Source organism: Coregonus lavaretus, assembly GCF_964263955.1.
Source record: "Coregonus lavaretus genome assembly, chromosome: 13".
NCBI classification, from domain to species: Eukaryota; Metazoa; Chordata; class Actinopteri; order Salmoniformes; family Salmonidae; genus Coregonus; species Coregonus lavaretus.
The window spans coordinates 2,288,074-2,313,819 of record NC_140000.1 but is presented as its reverse complement, the minus strand read 5'-3'; the positions used below and the strand labels follow the sequence as shown (position 1 = coordinate 2,313,819).

Below are 25,746 nucleotides of genomic sequence, written 5' to 3'. Positions count from 1 at the left end.
TGACGGCATCAACCCTACAGGACACAGACAGACAGACAGTGTAGTGTGTGTATGTGAGACGTACCCTGCAGGTGAGTTTCCTGGCCATGTGGACGATCTCTCCCTGTGTGTCCATCACATCGTAGAAACTGCTCTCACTGGAGTTCTCTGACGAGTCATCTCCCCCTGCCAGCCTCTCCGGCACCGCACCGCTAACACGCATCAGCTCTACATGGAGCCTGCCGGCTACCTGTCACACACCAGGGGGTACAGACACAGCACATCATCAACACACATCAGTACAGGACTAAACAGCTGCTGAGTACAGACAGAGAAGGCAGATTAAACAGGTGCTGAGTACAGACAGAGAAGACAGATTAAACAGCTGCTGAGTACAGACAGAGAAGGCAGATTAAACAGCTGCTGAGTACAGACAGAGAAGACAGATTAAACAGGTGCTGAGTACAGACAGAGAAGACAGATTAAACAGGTGCTGAGTACAGACAGAGAAGACAGATGAAACAGGTGCTGAGTACAGACAGAGAATACAGATTAAACAGCTTCTGAGTACAGACAGAGAAGACAGATTAAACAGCTGCTGAGTACAGACAGAGAAGACAGATTAAACAGCTGCTGAGTACAGACAGAGAAGACAGATTAAACAGGTGCTGAGTACAGACAGAGAAGACAGATTAAACAGGTGCTGAGTACAGACAGAGAATACAGATTAAACAGCTGCTGAGTACAGACAGAGAAGACAGATTAAACAGCTGCTGAGTACAGACAGAGAATACAGATTAAACAGCTGCTGAGTACAGACAGAGAAGACAGATTAAACAGCTGCTGAGTACAGACAGAGAAGACAGATTAAACAGCTGCTGAGTACAGACAGAGAAGACAGATGAAACAGGTGCTGAGTACAGACAGAGAAGACAGATTAAACAGGTGCTGAGTACAGACAGAGAAGACAGATGAAACAGCTGCTGAGTACAGACAGAGAAGACAGATTAAACAGCTGCTGAGTACAGACAGAGAAGACAGATTAAACAGGTGCTGAGTACAGACAGAGAAGACAGATTAAACAGGTGCTGAGTACAGACAGAGAAGACAGATGAAACAGGTGCTGAGTACAGACAGAGAAGACAGATGAAACAGGTGCTGAGTACAGACAGAGAAGACAGATTAAACAGGTGCTGAGTACAGACAGAGAAGACAGATGAAACAGCTGCTGAGTACAGACAGAGAAGACAGATTAAACAGCTGCTGAGTACAGACAGAGAAGACAGATTAAACAGGTGCTGAGTACAGACAGAGAAGACAGATTAAACAGGTGCTGAGTACAGACAGAGAAAACAGATGAAACAGCTGCTGAGTACAGACAGAGAAGACAGATTAAACAGCTGCTGAGTACAGACAGAGAAGACAGATTAAACAGGTGCTGAGTACAGACAGAGAAGACAGATTAAACAGCTGCTGAGTACAGACAGAGAAGACAGATTAAACAGCTGCTGAGTACAGACAGAGAAGACAGATTAAACAGGTGCTGAGTACAGACAGAGAAGACAGATTAAACAGGTGCTGAGTACAGACAGAGAAGACAGATTAACACCAGGTACAAAGAGTTTTCCAGAAGCCATTTGAATCTCCATGGTAGAAACGTGGACAGACACATATTGAGAACAAGCAATTCATTAAAACAATTTTTTTTAGCAGATGCTCTTATCCAGAGTGACTTACAGGAGCAATTAGAGTCAAGTGTCTTGCTCAAGGGCACATTGACAGATTTTTCACCTAGTCAACTCGGGGATTCAAACCAGCGACCTTTTGGTTACTTGTCCAACGCTCTTAACCACTAGGCCAGGGTTTCCTAAACTCAGTCCTGCCACCCCCGCCGGCGCAAATTTAGGGTTTTGCCCTAGCACTACACAGTTTATTCAAATAACCAACTCAACATCTTTGATTATTTTAATCAGCTGTGTAGTGGTAGGACAAAAACCAAAAGGTGCACCCCAGGGGGAGCTCCAGGACCGAGTTTGGGAAACCCTGCTCTAGGCTACCTGCCGCCCCAGCAAGGGACTGAAATACTACCATGAAGTTGATAACAGCACAATCCCTCTGTATCATTACCATCGTTAATCATTACCAAACCTCCTTAAGTGAGATGTGTGTGTATCTATCTGTGTGTGTGTGTGTGTGTGTGTGTGTGTGTGTGTGTGTGTGTGTGTGTGCATGCGTTCCTTTCTGTGTGCGTCACAGGAGGCTGCTGAGGGGAGGACGGCTCATAATAATGGCCGGAACGGTGCAAATAGAATGGCATCAAATACATGGAAACCATGGAAACCGTGTGTTAGATGTATTTGATAACATTCCACCTATTCCGCTTCAGCCATTACCATGAGCCTGTCCTCCCCAATTAAGGTGTCACCAACCTCATGTGGTGTGTGTGTATCTGTGTGTGTATCTGTGTGGGTATCTGTGTGGGTATCTCTGTGTGTGTGTGTGTGTGTGCGCGCTGTTCTCTCACCTCCCCCTGCTGGCTGATGATGGGAACAGCGTACTGTAGTCTGATGTCGTGGAAAAGGCACTCCAGAAAGACGTTGGCCACTCCTATCAGGTTGTGGTTCTCCTGAGCTTCATAGAAGGGCTCACTGTGCTGCTTGTGGTTGTTCAGCTTGGTATACTGATCAGGGAAACATGATACAAACACACCCCTGAAAACTTCACCCCATCATCCAATTATCATCTTGATCACTGAGAAAGACTACTTTATCCCTCCCACAATCACTTCCAGCAGTGTCTCCCATCGGAACATGATTCCTTCGACCCCTCCCCTCTATCCCCCTCCCCTCCCCTCCCCTCCTCTCTCCTCTCCTCTCCTCTCCTCTCCTCTCCTCTCCTCTCCTCTCCTCTCCTCTCCTCTCCTCTCCTCTCCTCTCCTCTATCCCTCCCCTCCTCTCTCCTCTCCCCCCCTCACCATCCCTCTCTCCTCTCCTCTCCCCTCCTCTCACCATCCCTCTCTCCCCTCCCCTCTCCTCCCCTCTATCCCCCTCACCATCCCTCTCTCCCCTCCCCTCACCATCCCTCTCTCCCCTCCCCTCCTCCCCTCTATCCCCCCCTCTCACCATCCCTCTCTCCCCTCCCCTCTATCCCCCCTCACCATCCCTCTCTCCCCTCCCCTCTATCCCCCCTCTCACCATCCCTCTCTCCCCTCCTCTCCCCCCTCCTCCCACCATCCCTCTATCCCCTCCCATCTCCTCCCCTCTATCCCCCCTCACCATCCCTCTCTCCCCTCCCCTCTATCCCCCCCTCACCATCCCTCTCTCCCCTCCCCTCACCATCCCTCTCTCCCCTCCCCTCCTCTCTCCTCCCCTCTATCCCCCCTCTCACCATTCCTCTCTCTCCTCCCCTCTCCTCCTCTCCTCCTCCTCTCACCATGTCCTCTGCTCCCTCCTTCCAGTCTCTGTAGTGGTCTCTCATGTCCACTAGTTTGTTCTCCAGCTTCTCGATGGTCCACACCTGAGTCCCCTTCCCTTTCCTCCTCACCTGGATGGCTGGTTCACTCACTATGGCTCCACGCTGAACCAAGACACACTGACTCTCAACTTGATATCATGTACTGAACAAAGTTCTACAAATGAAAGCCTGTTTGTGTACAAGTTATCATATTAATAATACAACACAATCAGACCATCTCATTGTACCGTATGTACAGTATATGACAAAACATGATACATCACTGATAACGTGTGTGTGTGTGTGTGTGTGTGTGTGTGTGTGTGTGTGTATGCAGAGGTTGGTCACCTTGCGGTTGGCGCTGAGGTTAGCTGCAGGGATCTGGAGGGTGACCTGGTAGTCAGTCAGTTTGTTCATCTCCTCTGCCAGGAAGTTGGCCTCTCTCACCAGGGCGTTAGCCTTCACAACTTGCTCCCTCAGCCTGGACAGACTCTGACGGAACAGCTCGTCCCTGACAGACACACAGAGGAAATACAAAGACCATTCAGACGTGTGGCTGTGTACCAAACATCTTACAGGTTGTTTAGATTTTCACTGCATCCAAAGCCGTAGCATGTGTGTGTGTTCCCCTCACCTCTCCTCAGTCCAGAGGGGTATCTTGCTGTGATGTGATGGTGTGTGTGTGGGGAAGGTGAGGCGGTCGCTGCTGGATCGCTGGTGCTGATTGGTCCTCTCAGGAGACAGCTGTTGCCGTAGTGACTCCAGCTCTCTCTCGTACATCATCCTCTGTTCCTCCAGCGCCGTGCGTTTCTCCTCCAGGTACTGCTTCTCTAAGACCTGGACCACGTTCTGCATGGGATCTATAGGAGAGATAACATACTGTTAAAACATACTGCTTCTCTAAGACCTGGACCACGTTCTGCATGGGATCTATAGGAGAGATAACATACTGTTAAAACATACTGCTTCTCTAAGACCTGGACCACGTTCTGCATGGGATCTATAGGAGAGATAACATACTGTTAAAACATACTGCTTCTCTAAGACCTGGACCACGTTCTGCATGGGATCTATAGGAGAGATAACATACTGTTAAAACATACTGCTTCTCTAAGACCTGGACCACGTTCTGCATGGGATCTATAGGAGAGATAACATACTGTTAAAACATCCTGCTTCTCTAAGACCTGGACCACGTTCTGCATGGGATCTATAGGAGAGATAACATACTGTTAAAACATACTGCTTCTCTAAGACCTGGACCACGTTCTGCATGGGATCTATAGGAGAGATAACATACTGTTAAAACATACTGCTTCTCTAAGACCTGGACCACGTTCTGCATGGGATCTATAGGAGAGATAACATACTGTTAAAACATACTGCTTCTCTAAGACCTGGACCACGTTCTGCATGGGATCTATAGGAGAGATAACATACTGTTAAAACATACTGCTTCTCTAAGACCTGGACCACGTTCTGCATGGGATCTATAGGAGAGATAACATACTGTTAAAACATACTGCTTCTCTAAGACCTGGACCACGTTCTGCATGGGATCTATAGGAGAGATAACATACTGTTAAAACATACTGCTTCTCTAAGACCTGGACCACGTTCTGCATGGGATCTATAGGAGAGATAACATACTGTTAAAACATACTGCTTCTCTAAGACCTGGACCACGTTCTGCATGGGATCTATAGGAGAGATAACATACTGTTAAAACATACTGCTTCTCTAAGACCTGGACCACGTTCTGCATGGGATCTATAGGAGAGATAACATACTGTTAAAACATACTGCTTCTCTAAGACCTGGACCACGTTCTGCATGGGATCTATAGGAGAGATAACATACTGTTAAAACATACTGCTTCTCTAAGACCTGGACCACGTTCTGCATGGGATCTATAGGAGAGATAACATACTGTTAAAACATACTGCTTCTCTAAGACCTGGACCACGTTCTGCATGGGATCTATAGGAGAGATAACATACTGTTAAAACATCCTGCTTCTCTAAGACCTGGACCACGTTCTGCATGGGATCTATAGGAGAGATAACATACTGTTAAAACATACTGCTTCTCTAAGACCTGGACCACGTTCTGCATGGGATCTATAGGAGAGATAACATACTGTTAAAACATACTGCTTCTCTAAGACCTGGACCACGTTCTGCATGGGATCTATAGGAGAGATAACATACTGTTAAAACATACTGCTTCTCTAAGACCTGGACCACGTTCTGCATGGGATCTATAGGAGAGATAACATACTGTTAAAACATACTGCTTCTCTAAGACCTGGACCACGTTCTGCATGGGATCTATAGGAGAGATAACATACTGTTAAAACATCCTGCTTCTCTAAGACCTGGACCACGTTCTGCATGGGATCTATAGGAGAGATAACATACTGTTAAAACATACTGCTTCTCTAAGACCTGGACCACGTTCTGCATGGGATCTATAGGAGAGATAACATACTGTTAAAACATACTGCTTCTCTAAGACCTGGACCACGTTCTGCATGGGATCTATAGGAGAGATAACATACTGTTAAAACATACTGCTTCTCTAAGACCTGGACCACGTTCTGCATGGGATCTATAGGAGAGATAACATACTGTTAAAACATCCTGCTTCTCTAAGACCTGGACCACGTTCTGCATGGGATCTATAGGAGAGATAACATACTGTTAAAACATACTGCTTCTCTAAGACCTGGACCACGTTCTGCATGGGATCTATAGGAGAGATAACATACTGTTAAAACATCCTGCTTCTCTAAGACCTGGACCACGTTCTGCATGGGATCTATAGGAGAGATAACATACTGTTAAAACATACTGCTTCTCTAAGACCTGGACCACGTTCTGCATGGGATCTATAGGAGAGATAACATACTGTTAAAACATACTGCTTCTCTAAGACCTGGACCACGTTCTGCATGGGATCTATAGGAGAGATAACATACTGTTAAAACATACTGCTTCTCTAAGACCTGGACCACGTTCTGCATGGGATCTATAGGAGAGATAACATACTGTTAAAACATACTGCTTCTCTAAGAGGTGTAGTGGTGTGTGTAGTGGTGTGTGTAGTGGTGTGTGTAGTGTAGTGGTGTGTGTGTGTGTGTAGTGGTGTGTGTGTGTGTAGTGGTGTGTGTAGTGGTGTGTGTAGTGTAGTGGTGTGTGTAGTGTAGTGGTGTGTGTGTGTGTATTGTAGTGGTCTGTGTGTGTAGTGGTGTGTGTAGTGGTGTGTGTGTGTGTGTGTAGTGGTGTGTGTGTGTAGTGGTGTGTGTAGTGTAGTGGTGTGTGTAGTGTAGTGGTGTGTGTAGTGGTGTGTGTAGTGTAGTGGTGTGTGTGTGTATTGTAGTGGTGTGTGTGTGTAGTGGTGTGTGTGTGTAGTGGTGTGTGTGTGTAGTGGTGTGTGTAGTGTAGTGGTGTGTGTGTGTGTGTAGTGGTGTGTGTGTGTAGTGGTGTGTGTAGTGTAGTGGTGTGTGTAGTGTAGTGGTGTGTGTGTGTATTGTAGTGGTGTGTGTAGTGTAGTGGTGTGTGTGTAGTGGTGTGTGTAGTGTAGTGGTGTGTGTGTGTATTGTAGTGGTGTGTGTGTGTAGTGGTGTGTGTGTGTGTATTGTAGTGGTGTGTGTAGTGGTGTGTGTGTGTAGTGGTGTGTGTGTGTGTAGTGTAGTGGTGTGTGTGTGTAGTGGTGTGTGTGTGTAGTGGTGTGTGTGTGTAGTGTAGTGGTGTGTGTGTGTAGTGGTGTGTGTGTGTAGTGGTGTGTGTGTGTAGTGTAGTGGTGTGTGTGTGTAGTGGTGTGTGTGTGTAGTGGTGTGTGTGTGTAGTAGTGGGATAGCAGCCTCTCCCACAGAGCAGGTGCAAGGCTGCAGGTCATCCCACCTAATGTGAACAGAACAGGGGCATGACAAATACACACACACACACGAGACAGCTTGTGTAACATAACGGCTGCATCACAGGGAAAGAGAGGAGAGAGAGGAGAGGCCAGCTGTGTCCCACAGCTACCCTAGAGGGAGACTAGTGTCCCATGGCTACCCTAGAGGGAGACTAGTGTCCCACGGCTACCCTAGAGGGAGACTAGTGTCCCACAGCTACCCTAGAGGGAGACTAGTGTCCCACAGCTACCCTAGAGGGAGACTAGTGTCCCACAGCTACCCTAGAGGGAGACTAGTGTCCCACAGCTACCCTAGAGGGAGACTAGTGTCCCACAGCTACCCTAGAGGGAGACTAGTGTCCCACAGCTACCCTAGAGGGAGACTAGTGTCCCACGGCTACCCTAGAGGGAGACTAGTGTCCCACAGCTACCCTAGAGGGAGACTAGTGTCCCACAGCTACCCTAGAGGGAGACTAGTGTCCCACGGCTACCCTAGAGGGAGACTAGTGTCCCACAGCTACCCTAGAGGGAGACTAGTGTCCCACGGCTACCCTAGAGGGAGACTAGTGTCCCACAGCTACCGTAGAGGGAGACTAGTGTCCCACGGCTACCCTAGAGGGAGACTAGTGTCCCACAGCTACCCTAGAGGGAGACTAGTGTCCCACAGCTACCCTAGAGGGAGACTAGTGTCCCACAGCTACCCTAGAGGGAGACTAGTGTCCCACAGCTACCCTAGAGGGAGACTAGTGTCCCACAGCTACCCTAGAGGGAGACTAGTGTCCCACAGCTACCCTAGAGGGAGACTAGTGTCCCACAGCTACCCTAGAGGGAGACTAGTGTCCCACAGCTACCCTAGAGGGAGACTAGTGTCCCACGGCTACCCTAGAGGGAGACTAGTGTCCCACAGCTACCCTAGAGGGAGACTAGTGTCCCACGGCTACCCTAGAGGGAGACTAGTGTCCCACAGCTACCCTAGAGGGAGACTAGTGTCCCACGGCTACCCTAGAGGGAGACTAGTGTCCCACAGCTACCCTAGAGGGAGACTAGTGTCCCACAGCTACCCTAGAGGGAGACTAGTGTCCCACGGCTACCCTAGAGGGAGACTAGTGTCCCACAGCTACCCTAGAGGGAGACTAGTGTCCCACGGCTACCCTAGAGGGAGACTAGTGTCCCACAGCTACCCTAGAGGGAGACTAGTGTCCCACAGCTACCCTAGAGGGAGACTAGTGTCCCACAGCTACCCTAGAGGGAGACTAGTGTCCCACGGCTACCCTAGAGGGAGACTAGTGTCCCACAGCTACCCTAGAGGGAGACTAGTGTCCCACAGCTACCCTAGAGGGAGACTAGTGTCCCACAGCTACCCTAGAGGGAGACTAGTGTCCCACGGCTACCCTAGAGGGAGACTAGTGTCCCACAGCTACCCTAGAGGGAGACTAGTGTCCCACAGCTACCCTAGAGGGAGACTAGTGTCCCACAGCTACCCTAGAGGGAGACTAGTGTCCCACAGCTACCCTAGAGGGAGACTAGTGTCCCACGGCTACCCTAGAGGGAGAATAGTGTCCCACAGCTACCCTAGAGGGAGACTAGTGTCCCACGGCTACCCTAGAGGGAGACTAGTGTCCTCCAGCGCAAGTCAAGTGGCTCTAAAATAAACTTCTGGTGTCGGGGTTGAAGAGGAGAGGCCATGGAGCTCTTTCCGGGAATCATCCAGTTCATACCTGCAGTGCTAACGCAACACTGTGTATATCGTTGAATATAGTGTTGCAAAATTCCAGTAATTTTCCCAAAACTCCCACATTTTCTAGAAATCCCGGTTGGAAGATTACCGGAATCTAGAGGGAATAAACTGAAAATCCGGGAATCTTTCAAATGGGATTTCAATAAAACCTAGTTCGGCGTTACAGAAGTTATCATACATACCGTTGTTTCCCAGGGTCTTCATCATGACCTCCATCTGGGCGAACTCATAGCTGTAGTCCTGTTCAGAGGAGGCCTCGCTGGCTGTCTCTACGTCCACCTCTACAAAGCTCTCCCTGGGGGACGCACGCTCCCTCTCCAGCTCCTTCAGACGCTCACGCCTCTTACGCCCAGGCAGGTTTATCCTACAACACACAGGATTTACACTCACTTCCTGCTTCTACTGCATATGTGGCAGCTAAAGGGTGTCACAATTCCAGTAACTTTCCCTAAATTCTCAGGTTTTCCAGAAATCCTGGTTGGAGGATTCCGGATATCCTGCTGATTTTGGAAATCTTACAACCAGGATTTCTGGAAAACCTGGAAATATTGGGAAAGTTACCCGGCGGCTGGTTAATAACTTAGATCATGGTTCTAAGACTCCGGTCCTGGAGAGATACTGGCTGTGCTGGCTTTTGTTCCAGACCATCACTAACATACCTTATTCAAGTACTGTACTGTACACAGGGGAGTTGAACTCTCAGTTCACATTAGTGCAGGCTGCAGCTAGCTAAACATTTTGTTAGTCTCTGGTTAACTTTGTCCATTATGTGTTCATATGTTCTGAAGAGAAACTCCTCACCTGAAGAAGTGGTTGTTGCCCCATAATATACGGTCTCCATGCCACAGGTGGACCAAGGACTCAGTCATGGTTCCATTCACACAGGTTCTGTTGGAGCAGAACAATACAGTCTGATGATGTCATATTGAGGTGAGTTGTGGGAGTAGACATCCCATCCTACTGTACCTCCTCTTCCACACAGTAAACAATACAGCACATCAAATATCCTCCTATCACCACCAACAGTAAAGACTATCTATGAGATATCCTCCTATCACCACCAACAGTAAAAACTATCTATGAGATATCCTCCTATCACCACCAACAGTAAAGACTATCTATGAGATATCCTCCTATCACCACCAACAGTAAAGACTATCTATGAGATATCCTCCTATCACCACCAACAGTAAAGACTATCTATGAGATATCCTCCTATCACCACCAACAGTAAAGACTATCTATGAGATATCCTCCTATCACCACCAACAGTAAAGACTATCTATGAGATATCCTCCTATCACCACCAACAGTAAAGACTATCTATGAGATATCCTCCTATCACCACCAACAGTAAAGACTATCTATGAGATATCCTCCTATCACCACCAACAGTAAAGACTATCTATGAGATATCCTCCTATCACCACCAACAGTAAAGACTATCTATGAGATATCCTCCTATCACCACCAACAGTAAAGACTATCTATGAGATATCCTCCTATCACCACCAACAGTAAAGACTATCTATGAGATATCCTCCTATCACCACCAACAGTAAAGACTATCTATGAGATATCCTCCTATCACCACCAACAGTAAAGACTATCTATGAGATATCCTCCTATCACCACCAACAGTAAAGACTACCTATGAGATATCCTCCTATCACCACCAACAGTAAAGACTATCTATGAGATATCCTCCTATCACCACCAACAGTAAAGACTATCTATGAGATATCCTCATATCACCACCAACAGTAAAGACTACCTATGAGATATCCTCCTATCACCACCAACAGTAAAGACTATCTATGAGATATCCTCCTATCACCACCAACAGTAAAGACTATCTATGAGATATCCTCCTATCACCACCAACAGTAAAGACTATCTATGAGATATCCTCCTATCACCACCAACAGTAAAGACTATCTATGAGATATCCTCCTATCACCACCAACAGTAAAGACTATCTATGAGATATCCTCCTATCACCACCAACAGTAAAGACTATCTATGAGATATCCTCCTATCACCACCAACAGTAAAGACTACCTATGAGATATCCTCATATCACCACCAACAGTAAAGACTATCTATGAGATATCCTCCTATCACCACCAACAGTAAAGACTATCTATGAGATATCCTCCTATCACCACCAACAGTAAAAATACTATCTATGAGATATCCTCCTATCACCCACCAACAGTAAAGACTTTCTATGATATATCCTCATATCACCACCAACAGTAAAGACTATCTATGAGATATCCTCATATCACCACCAACAGTAAATACTATCTATGAGATATCCTCCTATCACCCACCAACAGTAAAGACTATCTATGAGATATCCTCCTATCACCACCAACAGTAAATACTATCTATGAGATATCCTCCTATCACCACCAATAGTAAAGACTACCTATGAGATATCCTCATATCACCACCAACAGTAAAGACTATCTATGAGATATCCTCCTATCACCACCAACAGTAAAGAGTATCTATGAGATATCCTCCTATCACCACCAACAGTAAAGAGTATCTATGAGATATCCTCCTATCACCACCAACAGTAAAGAGTATCTATGAGATATCCTCCTATCACCACCAACAGTAAAGACTATCTATGAGATATCCTCCTATCACCACCAACAGTAAAGAGTATCTATGAGATATCCTCCTATCACCACCAACAGTAAAGACTATCTATGAGATATCCTCCTATCACCACCAACAGTAAAGAGTATCTATGAGATATCCTCATATCACCACCACCAACAGTAAAGACTATCTATGAGATATCCTCCTATCACCACCAACAGTAAAGACTATATAACAGTCTTGGCTTCGCCCCCAAAGCACTACATAGGGAATAGTGTGCCATTTGGGACACACCTTGTGTATGCTGTTATGGGGGAGGGAGGGAGGGAGGCAGGGAGGGGGTATGTTTGATATTGAAGCAGGAGGCTGACATCAGAAATACCTCAGCTATGAGGTCATGAGAAACTCCAGTCAGGTCCAGTTCACTCATCCATGAGGAGTAGCAGGGTGTGCGTGTGTGTGAGCATACTGTGTGTGTGCCTGTGTGTATGTGTGTCTGTGTGTGTGTGTGTGTGTGTGTGTGTGTGTGTGTGTGTGTGTGTGTCTGTGTGCGTTAGCTCACCTGGCATTCTCAATGGGTGTGAGGGTAACCTCCCCCCCGTCTGGGCTGATCTCCAACACACAGTGCTCTGCCTGGATACCGATCCCAAAGAGCTGGATGTCCTGAGATGTGTCTGCACCCACACACGTGTGTTCCTACACACACACACACACACACACACACACACACACACACACACACACACACACACACACACACACGCACACGCACGCACGCACATGCACACACACGCACACGCACACACACACACACAAAGAGAGATGATGAGGAGATGATGAAGATTTCATATGATTCATGTGGGCCAGGCCCTACTTTCATCCAATGGTAGGTTAACATCTGATCTGATGAAACAGACTGCAATCCACTTTCCCCCACAGGCACACAGACACTAGAATATTTCACCACTTATGTTGATATTATGGCATTACTTCCCCACTGATATCATGAGGCCATTTCAAGCTGCTACAATACCTTTCTCCTTTCATCAACGGGGAACAAGATACTAAACAAGAGCTAAGTTAGTGAATCACTTAGTAAGGTCAGTGAAAAAGCTGATTGCTGTCCACTCCAACTCTCCCTCTCCCCTTCTCTCTCTCTCTCCCATTCTCTTCCCCTCTCTCATCACAGAGTGGGCGTAGTTAAACAAACATCCCACTTCCAGAGGATGTCCGACACTCCTTCACTCCTGCAGCTGCATCAGCTCCTTAACATAACCCAAGTAAGTCAGTCTCTTGTTCATTCCATTATATGTGTGTGTGTGTGTGTGTGTGTGGGTGTCATTCCACACTGGTATGCAAGGCAGGCTAGCCGTCCCGGCCGGGGCCCAGACACAGACCTGTTGTTCTGGAGGTCTGGAGGAGGCTTGGCTGCTGTCTCACATGCCTCACCCTGCCCCTCCGCTCTCTGTCTCCCTACCTGCCCCTCCGCTCTCTGTCTCTCACCCTGCCCCTCTGTCTCTCTCTCTCTCCCTGCCCCTCCGCTCTCTGTCTATCTCTCCCTGCCCCTGCCCCTCTCTCTCTCTCACTCTCTCTCTCACCCTGCCCCTCCGCTCTCTGTCTCTCTCTCTCTCCCTGGCCCTCCGCTCTCTGTCTCTCTCTCTCTCCCTGGCCCTCCGCTCTCTCTCTCTCTCTCTCCCCCTGCCCCTCTGTCTCTCAATTCAATTTTCAATTTCAATTTAAGGGCTTTATTGGCATGGGAAACGTGTGTTAACATTGCCAAAGCAAGTGAAGTAGATAGTAAACAAAAGTGAAATAAACAATAAATATTAACAGTAAACATTACACTCAGAAGTTTCCCACTCTCTCTCTCTCTCCCTGCCCCTCTGCTCTCTGTCTCTGTCTCTCTCCCTGCCCCTCTGCTCTCTCTCTCTCCCTGCCCCTCTGCTCTCTCTCCCCCCCTGCCCCTCTGCTCTCTCTCTCTCTCTCCCTGCCCCTCTGCTCTCTCTCTCTCCCTGCCCCTCTGCTCTCTCTCTCTCCCTGCCCCTCTGCTCTCTCTCTCTCCCTGCCCCTCTGCTCTCTCTCTCTCCCTGCCCCTCTGCTCTCGCTCTCTCTCTCTCTCTCCCTGCCCCTCTGCTCTCTCTCTCTCCCTGCCCCTCTGCTCTCTCTCTCTCCCTGCCCCTCTGCTCTCGCTCTCTCTCTCTCTCTCCCTGCCCCTTTGCTCTCTCTCTCTCTCTCTCTCTCCCTGCCCCTCTGCTCTCTCTCTCTCTCCCTGCCCCTCTGCTCTCTCTCTCTCTCCCTGCCCCCCCCCTCTCACTCTCTCTCTCTCTCTCCCTGCCCCTTTGCTCTCTCTCTCTCTCTCTCTCTCTCCCTGGCCCACTGCTCTCTCTCTCTCTCTCGCTCTCTCCCTGCCCCTCTGCTCTCTCTCTCTCTCTGCCCCTCTGCTCTCTCTCTCTCTCTCTGCCCCTCTGCTCTCTCTCTCCCTGCCCCTCTGCTCTCTCTCTCTCTCTCCCTGCCCCTCTGCTCTCTCTCTCTCTCTCTGCCCCTCTGCTCTCTCTCTCTCTCTCTGCCCCTCTGCTCTCTCTCTCTCTCTCTCCCTGCCCGTCTGCTCTCTCTCTCTCTCTCTGCCCCTCTGCTCTCTCTCTCTCTCTCCCTGCCCCTCTGCTCTCTCTCTCTCGCTCTCTCTCTCTCTCCCTGCCCGTCTGCTCTCTCTCGCTCTCCCTGCCCCTCTGCTCTCTCTCTCTCTCTCTCTCTCTCCCTGCCCCTCTGCTCTCTCTCTCTCTCTCTCTCTCTCTCTCTCTCTCTCTCCCTGCCCCTCTGCTCTCTCTCTCTCTCTCTCTCTCCCTGCCCCTCTGCTCTCTCTCTCTCTCTCTCTCTCTCCCTGCCCCTCTGCTCTCTCTCTCTCTCTCTCTCTCTCTCTCTCTCTCTCTCTCTCTCCCTGCCCCTCTGCTCTCTCTCTCTCTCTCCCTGCCCCTCTGCTCTCTCTCTCCCTGCCCCTCTGCTCTCTCTCTCTCTCTCTCTCCCTGCCCATCTGCTCTCTCTCGCTCTCCCTATACAGTATAGGGAATAGGGTGCCGTTTGGGACGCAGCCTCAGTCTCTCTCTCTCTGTTCCTCTCAGCCACTGAGCCAGTTGTCTGTCAGCGCTGTGACTCCATGTGCCCACTCCCTTTCCTTTCCTCTGTTCTCATAGCGTCATCCTATTGTAGTGTACACCAGAGCCCTGTACTTAGAGAGCTGGGCCAATGCAATTCCTGCATTATGATGCATTTACATGACACTTCAACATTCTATGGCATGTTAGCTCAATAAAAAGCATGAGCTGGCGCACACTCAGAGAAATGATTTAGTGTAGAAGTGCAAACTAACGGGGAATAAACTGGAAGCTATAAAAATACATAAAGAGAGTCCACACTCTATATATACACTCCCAGTCATTTATAGGGTAAAACAGCAACGTTTCGGTATCACTGTGCCTTCTTCAGGGTGTCTGAGAGGGTGCCTTCTTCAGGCTAGCATCATCCTACTGTACTGTCAACTACAGACTAGAGGCTAGCATCATCCTACTGTACTGTCCACTACACAGACTAGAGGCTAGCATCATCCTACGGTACTGTCCACTACATAGACTAGAGGCTAGCATCATCCTACTGTACTGTCCACTACACAGACTAGAGGCTAGCATTTTCCTACTGTACTGTCCACTACACAGACTAGAGGCTAGCATCATCCTACTGTACTGTCAACTACACAGACTAGAGGCTAGCATCATCCTACTGTACTGTCCACTACACAGACTAGAGGCTAGCATCATCCTACTGTACTGTCCACTACACAGACTAGAGGCTAGCATCATCCTACTGTACTGTCCACTACACAGACTAGAGGCTAGCATCATCCTACTGTACTGTCCACTACAAACTACAGGCTAGCATCATCCTACTGTACTGTCAACTAAAGACTACAGGCTAGCATCATCCTACTGTACTGTCCACTACACAGACTAGAGGCTAGCATCATCCTACTATACTGTCCACTACATAGACTAGAGGCTAGCATCATCCTACTATACTGTCCACTACACAGACTAGAGGCTAGCATCATCCTACTGTACTGTCAACTAAAGACTACAGGCTAGCATCATCCTACTGTACTGTCCACTACACAGACTAGAGGCTAGCATCATCCTACTGTACTGTCCACTACATAGACTAGAGGCTAGCATCATCCTACTGTACTGTCCACTACACAGACTAGAGGCTAGCATCATCCTACTGTACTGTCCACTACACAGACTAGAGGCTAGCATCATCCTACTGTACTGTCAACTACACAGACTAGAGGCTAGCATCATCCTACTGTACTGTCCACTACACAGACTAGAGGCTAGCATCATCCTACTATACTGTCCACTACATAGACTAGAGGCTAGCATCATCCTACTGTCCTGTCCACTACACAGACTAGAGGCTAGCATCATCCTACGGTACTGTCAACTACACAGACTAGAGGCTAGCATCATCCTACTGTCCTGTCCACTACAAACTACAGGCTAGCATCATCCTACTATACTGTCCACTACATAGACTAGAGGCTAGCATCACCCTACTATACTGTCCACTACACAGACTAGAGGCTAGCATCATCCTACTGTACTGTCAACTACACAGACTAGAGGCTAGCATCATCCTACTGTACTGTCAACTACACAGACTAGAGGCTAGCATCATCCTACTGTACTGTCCACTACACAGACTAGAGGCTAGCATCATCCTACTGTACTGTCCACTACATAGACTAGAGGCTAGCATCATCCTACTGTACTGTCCACTACACAGACTAGAGGCTAGCATCATCCTACTGTACTGTCCACTACACAGACTAGAGGCTAGCATCATCCTACTATACTGTCCACTACATAGACTAGAGGCTAGCATCATCCTACTGTCCTGTCCACTAAAAAAGACTAGAGGCTAGCATCATCCTACTGTACTGTCCACTACACAGACTAGAGGCTTGCATCATCCTACTGTCCTGTCCACTACACAGACTAGAGGCTAGCATCATCCTACTGTACTGTCAACTACATAGACTAGAGGCTAGCATCATCCTACTGTACTGTCCACTAATGACTAGAGGCTAGCATCATCCTACTGTACTGTCCACTACACAGACTAGAGGCTAGCATCATCCTACTGTACTGTCAACTACACAGACTAGAGGCTAGCATCACCCTACTGTACTGTCCACTACACAGACTAGAGGCTAGCATCATCCTACTGTACTGTCAACTACATAGACTAGAGGCTAGCATCATCCTACTGTACTGTCCACTACACAGACTAGAGGCTAGCATCATCCTACTGTACTGTCAACTACACAGACTAGAGGCTAGCATCATCCTACTATACTGTCCACTACATAGACTAGAGGCTAGCATCACCCTACTGTACTGTCCACTACACAGACTAGAGGCTAGCATCATCCTACTGTACTGTCAACTACACAGACTAGAGGCTAGCATCATCCTACTGTACTGTCCACTACATAGACTAGAGGCTAGCATCATCCTACTATACTGTCCACTACATAGACTAGAGGCTAGCATCATCCTACTGTACTGTCAACTACAGACTAGAGGCTAGCATCATCCTACTGTACTGTCAACTACAGACTAGAGGCTAGCATCATCCTACTGTACTGTCCACTACACAGACTAGAGGCTAGCATCATCCTACTGTACTGTCCACTACACAGACTAGAGGCTAGCATCATCCTACTGTACTGTCCACTACACAGACTAGAGGCTAGCATCATCCTACTGTACTGTCCACTACACAGACTACAGGCTAGCATCATCCTACTGTACTGTCCACTACACAGACTAGAGGCTAGCATCATCCTACTGTACTGTCCACTACACAGACTACAGGCTAGCATCATCCTACTGTACTGTCCACTACACAGACTAGAGGCTAGCATCATCCTACTGTACTGTCCACTACACAGACTACAGAATAGCATCATCCTACTGTACTGTCAACTACACAGACTAGAGGCTAGCATCATCCTACTGTACTGTCCACTACACAGACTAGAGGCTAGCATCATCCTACTGTACTGTCCACTACACAGACTAGAGGCTAGCATCATCCTACTGTACTGTCAACTACAGACTAGAGGCTAGCATCATCCTACTGTACTGTCAACTACAGACTAGAGGCTAGCATCATCCTACTGTACTGTCCACTACACAGACTAGAGGCTAGCATCATCCTACTATACTGTCCACTACACAGACTAGAGGCTAGCATCATCCTACTATACTGTCCACTACACAGACTACAGGCTAGCATCATCCTACTGTACTGTCCACTACACAGACTAGAGGCTAGCATCATCCTACTGTACTGTCCACTACACAGACTACAGGCTAGCATCATCCTACTGTACTGTCCACTACACAGACTAGAGGCTAGCATCATCCTACTGTACTGTCCACTACACAGACTACAGAATAGCATCATCCTACTGTACTGTCAACTACACAGACTAGAGGCTAGCATCATCCTACTGTACTGTCCACTACACAGACTAGAGGCTAGCATCATCCTACTGTACTGTCCACTACACAGACTAGAGACTAGCATCATCCTACTGCACTGTCCACTACACAGACTACAGGCTAGCATCATCCTACTGTACTGTCAACTACACAGACTAGAGGCTAGCATCATCCTACTGTACTGTCTACTACACAGACTAGAGGCTAGCATCATCCTACTGTACTGTCCACTACACAGACTAGAGGCTAGCATCATCCTACTGTACTGTCAACTACAGACTAGAGGCTAGCATCATCCTACTGTACTGTCAACTACACAGACTAGAGGCTAGCATCATCCTACTGTACTGTCAACTACACAGACTAGAGGCTAGCATCATCCTACTGTACTGTCCACTACACAGACTAGAGGCTAGCATCATCCTACTGTACTGTCCACTACATAGACTAGAGGCTAGCATCATCCTACTGTACTGTCCACTACACAGACTAGAGGCTAGCATCATCCTACTGTACTGTCCACTACACAGACTAGAGGCTAGCATCATCCTACTATACTGTCCACTACATAGACTAGAGGCTAGCATCATCCTACTGTCCTGTCCACTACACAGACTAGAGGCTAGCATCATCCTACTGTACTGTCCACTACACAGACTAGAGGCTTGCATCATCCTACTGTCCTGTCCACTACACAGACTAGAGGCTAGCATCATCCTACTGTACTGTCAACTACATAGACTAGAGGCTAGCATCATCCTACTGTACTGTCCACTAATGACTAGAGGCTAGCATCATCCTACTGTACTGTCCACTACACAGACTAGAGGCTAGCATCATCCTACTGTACTGTCAACTACACAGACTAGAGGCTAGCATCACCCTACTGTACTGTCCACTACACAGACTAGAGGCTAGCATCATCCTACTGTACTGTCAACTACATAGACTAGAGGCTAGCATCATCCTACTGTACTGTCCACTACACAGACTAGAGGCTAGCATCATCCTACTGTACTGTCAACTACACAGACTAGAGGCTAGCATCATCCTACTATACTGTCCACTACATAGACTAGAGGCTAGCATCACCCTACTGTACTGTCCACTACACAGACTAGAGGCTAGCATCATCCTACTGTACTGTCAACTACACAGACTAGAGGCTAGCATCATCCTACTGTACTGTCCACTACATAGACTAGAGGCTAGCATCATCCTACTATACTGTCCACTACATAGACTAGAGGCTAGCATCATCCTACTGTACTGTCAACTACAGACTAGAGGCTAGCATCATCCTACTGTACTGTCAACTACAGACTAGAGGCTAGCATCATCCTACTGTACTGTCCACTACACAGACTAGAGGCTAGCATCATCCTACTGTACTGTCCACTACACAGACTAGAGGCTAGCATCATCCTACTGTACTGTCCACTACACAGACTAGAGGCTAGCATCATCCTACTGTACTGTCCACTACACAGACTACAGGCTAGCATCATCCTACTGTACTGTCCACTACACAGACTAGAGGCTAGCATCATCCTACTGTACTGTCCACTACACAGACTACAGGCTAGCATCATCCTACTGTACTGTCCACTACACAGACTAGAGGCTAGCATCATCCTACTGTACTGTCCACTACACAGACTACAGAATAGCATCATCCTACTGTACTGTCAACTACACAGACTAGAGGCTAGCATCATCCTACTGTACTGTCCACTACACAGACTAGAGGCTAGCATCATCCTACTGTACTGTCCACTACACAGACTAGAGGCTAGCATCATCCTACTGTACTGTCAACTACAGACTAGAGGCTAGCATCATCCTACTGTACTGTCAACTACAGACTAGAGGCTAGCATCATCCTACTGTACTGTCCACTACACAGACTAGAGGCTAGCATCATCCTACTATACTGTCCACTACACAGACTAGAGGCTAGCATCATCCTACTATACTGTCCACTACACAGACTACAGGCTAGCATCATCCTACTGTACTGTCCACTACACAGACTAGAGGCTAGCATCATCCTACTGTACTGTCCACTACACAGACTACAGGCTAGCATCATCCTACTGTACTGTCCACTACACAGACTAGAGGCTAGCATCATCCTACTGTACTGTCCACTACACAGACTACAGAATAGCATCATCCTACTGTACTGTCAACTACACAGACTAGAGGCTAGCATCATCCTACTGTACTGTCCACTACACAGACTAGAGGCTAGCATCATCCTACTGTACTGTCCACTACACAGACTAGAGGCTAGCATCATCCTACTGCACTGTCCACTACACAGACTACAGGCTAGCATCATCCTACTGTACTGTCAACTACACAGACTAGAGGCTAGCATCATCCTACTGTACTGTCTACTACACAGACTAGAGGCTAGCATCATCCTACTGTACTGTCCACTACACAGACTAGAGGCTAGCATCATCCTACTGTACTGTCAACTACAGACTAGAGGCTAGCATCATCCTACTGTACTGTCTACTACACAGACTAGAGGCTAGCATCATCCTACTGTACTGTCCACTACACAGACTAGAGGCTAGCATCATCCTACTGTACTGTCCACTACACAGACTAGAGGCTAGCATCATCCTACTGTACTGTCCACTACACAGACTAGAGGCTAGCATCATCCTACTGTACTGTCCACTACACAGACTACAGGCTAGCATCATCCTACTGTACTGTCAACTACACAGACTAGAGGCTAGCATCATCCTACTGTACTGTCCACTACACAGACTAGAGGCTAGCATCATCCTACTGTACTGTCCACTACACAGACTAGAGGCTAGCATCATCCTACTGTACTGTCCACTACACAGACTAGAGGCTAGCATCATCCTACTGTACTGTCCACTACAAACTACAGGCTAGCATCATCCTACTGTACTGTCAACTAAAGACTACAGGCTAGCATCATCCTACTGTACTGTCCACTACACAGACTAGAGGCTAGCATCATCCTACTATACTGTCCACTACATAGACTAGAGGCTAGCATCATCCTACTATACTGTCCACTACACAGACTAGAGGCTAGCATCATCCTACTGTACTGTCAACTAAAGACTACAGGCTAGCATCATCCTACTGTACTGTCCACTACACAGACTAGAGGCTAGCATCATCCTACTGTACTGTCCACTACATAGACTAGAGGCTAGCATCATCCTACTGTACTGTCCACTACACAGACTAGAGGCTAGCATCATCCTACTGTACTGTCCACTACACAGACTAGAGGCTAGCATCATCCTACTGTACTGTCAACTACACAGACTAGAGGCTAGCATCATCCTACTGTACTGTCCACTACACAGACTAGAGGCTAGCATCATCCTACTATACTGTCCACTACATAGACTAGAGGCTAGCATCATCCTACTGTCCTGTCCACTACACAGACTAGAGGCTAGCATCATCCTACGGTACTGTCAACTACACAGACTAGAGGCTAGCATCATCCTACTGTCCTGTCCACTACAAACTACAGGCTAGCATCATCCTACTATACTGTCCACTACATAGACTAGAGGCTAGCATCACCCTACTATACTGTCCACTACACAGACTAGAGGCTAGCATCATCCTACTGTACTGTCAACTACACAGACTAGAGGCTAGCATCATCCTACTGTACTGTCAACTACACAGACTAGAGGCTAGCATCATCCTACTATACTGTCCACTACATAGACTAGAGGCTAGCATCACCCTACTATACTGTCCACTACACAGACTAGAGGCTAGCATCATCCTACTGTACTGTCAACTACACAGACTAGAGGCTAGCATCATCCTACTGTACTGTCAACTACACAGACTAGAGGCTAGCATCATCCTACTGTACTGTCCACTACACAGACTAGAGGCTAGCATCATCCTACTGTACTGTCCACTACATAGACTAGAGGCTAGCATCATCCTACTGTACTGTCCACTACACAGACTAGAGGCTAGCATCATCCTACTGTACTGTCCACTACACAGACTAGAGGCTAGCATCATCCTACTATACTGTCCACTACATAGACTAGATGCTAGCATCATCCTACTGTCCTGTCCACTACACAGACTAGAGGCTAGCATCATCCTACTGTACTGTCCACTACACAGACTAGAGGCTTGCATCATCCTACTGTCCTGTCCACTACACAGACTAGAGGCTAGCATCATCCTACTGTACTGTCAACTACATAGACTAGAGGCTAGCATCATCCTACTGTACTGTCCACTAATGACTAGAGGCTAGCATCATCCTACTGTACTGTCCACTACACAGACTAGAGGCTAGCATCATCCTACTGTACTGTCAACTACACAGACTAGAGGCTAGCATCACCCTACTGTACTGTCCACTACACAGACTAGAGGCTAGCATCATCCTACTGTACTGTCAACTACATAGACTAGAGGCTAGCATCATCCTACTGTACTGTCCACTACACAGACTAGAGGCTAGCATCATCCTACTGTACTGTCAACTACACAGACTAGAGGCTAGCATCATCCTACTGTACTGTCCACTACACAGACTAGAGGCTAGCATCATCCTACTATACTGTCCACTACACAGACTAGAGGCTAGCATCATCCTACTGTACTGTCCACTACATAGACTAGAGGCTAGCATCATCCTACTATACTGTCCACTACATAGACTAGAGGCTAGCATCACCCTACTGTACTGTCCACTACACAGACTAGAGGCTAGCATCATCCTACTGTACTGTCAACTACACAGACTAGAGGCTAGCATCATCCTACTGTACTGTCCACTACATAGACTAGAGGCTAGCATCATCCTACTATACTGTCCACTACATAGACTAGAGGCTAGCATCATCCTACTGTACTGTCAACTACAGACTAGAGGCTAGCATCATCCTACTGTACTGTCAACTACAGACTAGAGGCTAGCATCATCCTACTGTACTGTCCACTACACAGACTAGAGGCTAGCATCATCCTACTGTACTGTCCACTACACAGACTAGAGGCTAGCATCATCCTACTGTACTGTCCACTACACAGACTAGAGGCTAGCATCATCCTACTGTACTGTCCACTACACAGACTACAGGCTAGCATCATCCTACTGTACTGTCCACTACACAGACTAGAGGCTAGCATCATCCTACTGTACTGTCCACTACACAGACTACAGGCTAGCATCATCCTACTGTACTGTCCACTACACAGACTAGAGGCTAGCATCATCCTACTGTACTGTCCACTACACAGACTACAGAATAGCATCATCCTACTGTACTGTCAACTACACAGACTAGAGGCTAGCATCATCCTACTGTACTGTCCACTACACAGACTAGAGGCTAGCATCATCCTACTGTACTGTCCACTACACAGACTAGAGGCTAGCATCATCCTACTGTACTGTCAACTACAGACTAGAGGCTAGCATCATCCTACTGTACTGTCAACTACAGACTAGAGGCTAGCATCATCCTACTGTACTGTCCACTACACAGACTAGAGGCTAGCATCATCCTACTATACTGTCCACTACACAGACTAGAGGCTAGCATCATCCTACTATACTGTCCACTACACAGACTACAGGCTAGCATCATCCTACTGTACTGTCCACTACACAGACTAGAGGCTAGCATCATCCTACTGTACTGTCCACTACACAGACTACAGGCTAGCATCATCCTACTGTACTGTCCACTACACAGACTAGAGGCTAGCATCATCCTACTGTACTGTCCACTACACAGACTACAGAATAGCATCATCCTACTGTACTGTCAACTACACAGACTAGAGGCTAGCATCATCCTACTGTACTGTCCACTACACAGACTAGAGGCTAGCATCATCCTACTGTACTGTCCACTACACAGACTAGAGGCTAGCATCATCCTACTGCACTGTCCACTACACAGACTACAGGCTAGCATCATCCTACTGTACTGTCAACTACACAGACTAGAGGCTAGCATCATCCTACTGTACTGTCTACTACACAGACTAGAGGCTAGCATCATCCTACTGTACTGTCCACTACACAGACTAGAGGCTAGCATCATCCTACTGTACTGTCAACTACAGACTAGAGGCTAGCATCATCCTACTGTACTGTCTACTACACAGACTAGAGGCTAGCATCATCCTACTGTACTGTCCACTACACAGACTAGAGGCTAGCATCATCCTACTGTACTGTCCACTACACAGACTAGAGGCTAGCATCATCCTACTGTACTGTCCACTACACAGACTAGAGGCTAGCATCATCCTACTGTACTGTCCACTACACAGACTACAGGCTAGCATCATCCTACTGTACTGTCCACTACACAGACTACAGGCTAGCATCATCCTACTGTACTGTCCACTACACAGACTAGAGGCTAGCATCATCCTACTGTACTGTCCACTACACAGACTAGAGGCTAGCATCATCCTACTGTACTGTCCACTACACAGACTAGAGGCTAGCATCATCCTACTGTACTGTCCACTACACAGACTAGAGGCTAGCATCATCCTACTGTACTGTCCACTACACAGACTAGAGGCTAGCATCATCCTACTGTACTGTCCACTACACAGACTACATGCTAGCATCATCCTACTGTACTGTCCACTACACAGACTACAGGCTAGCATCATCCTACGGTACTGTCCACTACACAGACTAGAGGCTAGCATCATCCTACTGTACTGTCCACTACACAGACTAGAGGCTAGCATCATCCTACTGTACTGTCCACTACACAGACTAGATGATCTGGAATGCAGCAGCAGCCAGCCAGTCAGTGTTAGCTATGTTATGTATGAAACCCAGCCCCCCGACTCTTCCTCCCCCCTTACTAGCTCTGACTTTGCTGACTGCTATATGTACTGTATGTATGAAACCCTATCCTCTTCAAAGAGTATCTTAAATAATCCCACTGCACACCCCCTCGCACTTTACTTTCCCCCCTACTAAAACTGACTTTACTGATAGCTACTAGCACTGACTTTACTGATAGTTACTAGCACTGACTTTACTGATAGCTACTAGCACTGACTTTACTGATAGCTACTGGCTCTGACTTTACTGATAGCTACTAGCTCTGACTTTACTGATAGTTACTAGCTCTGACTTTACTGATAGTTACTAGCACTGACTTTACTGATAGCTACTAGCACTGACTTTACTGATAGCTACTGGCTCTGACTTTACTGATAGTTACTAGCACTGACTTTACTGATAGCTACTAGCTCTGACTTTACTGATAGTTACTAGCACTGACTTTACTGATAGCTACTAGCTCTGACTTTACTGATAGTTACTAGCACTGACTTTACTGATAGCTACTAGCTCTGACTTTACTGATAGTTACCAGCACTGACTTTACTGATAGCTACTAGCTCTGACTTTCCTGATAGTTACCAGCAATGACTTTACTGATAGTTACTAGCACTGACTTTACTGAT

General features: G+C 47.4%; 1 protein-coding gene across 1 annotated transcript in view; it reads right to left on the bottom strand.

The window, feature by feature from the left end:
• The window catches only part of LOC311139281 (kinesin-like protein KIF13A), a gene marked incomplete at its 5' end in the record, with an annotated part of 125,731 nt that overhangs the window by 46,502 nt on the left and 53,483 nt on the right, over window positions 1–25,746 (bottom strand). Inside the window, 8 exons of the mRNA XM_084174167.1 lie at window positions 65–229; window positions 2,504–2,659; window positions 3,412–3,555; window positions 3,781–3,943; window positions 4,067–4,292; window positions 9,253–9,434; window positions 9,872–9,958; window positions 12,249–12,382. Coding sequence (XP_084030293.1) covers window positions 65–229; window positions 2,504–2,659; window positions 3,412–3,555; window positions 3,781–3,943; window positions 4,067–4,292; window positions 9,253–9,434; window positions 9,872–9,958; window positions 12,249–12,382 — 1,257 coding nt within the window. The remainder of the gene's footprint in view (window positions 1–64; window positions 230–2,503; window positions 2,660–3,411; window positions 3,556–3,780; window positions 3,944–4,066; window positions 4,293–9,252; window positions 9,435–9,871; window positions 9,959–12,248; window positions 12,383–25,746) is intronic.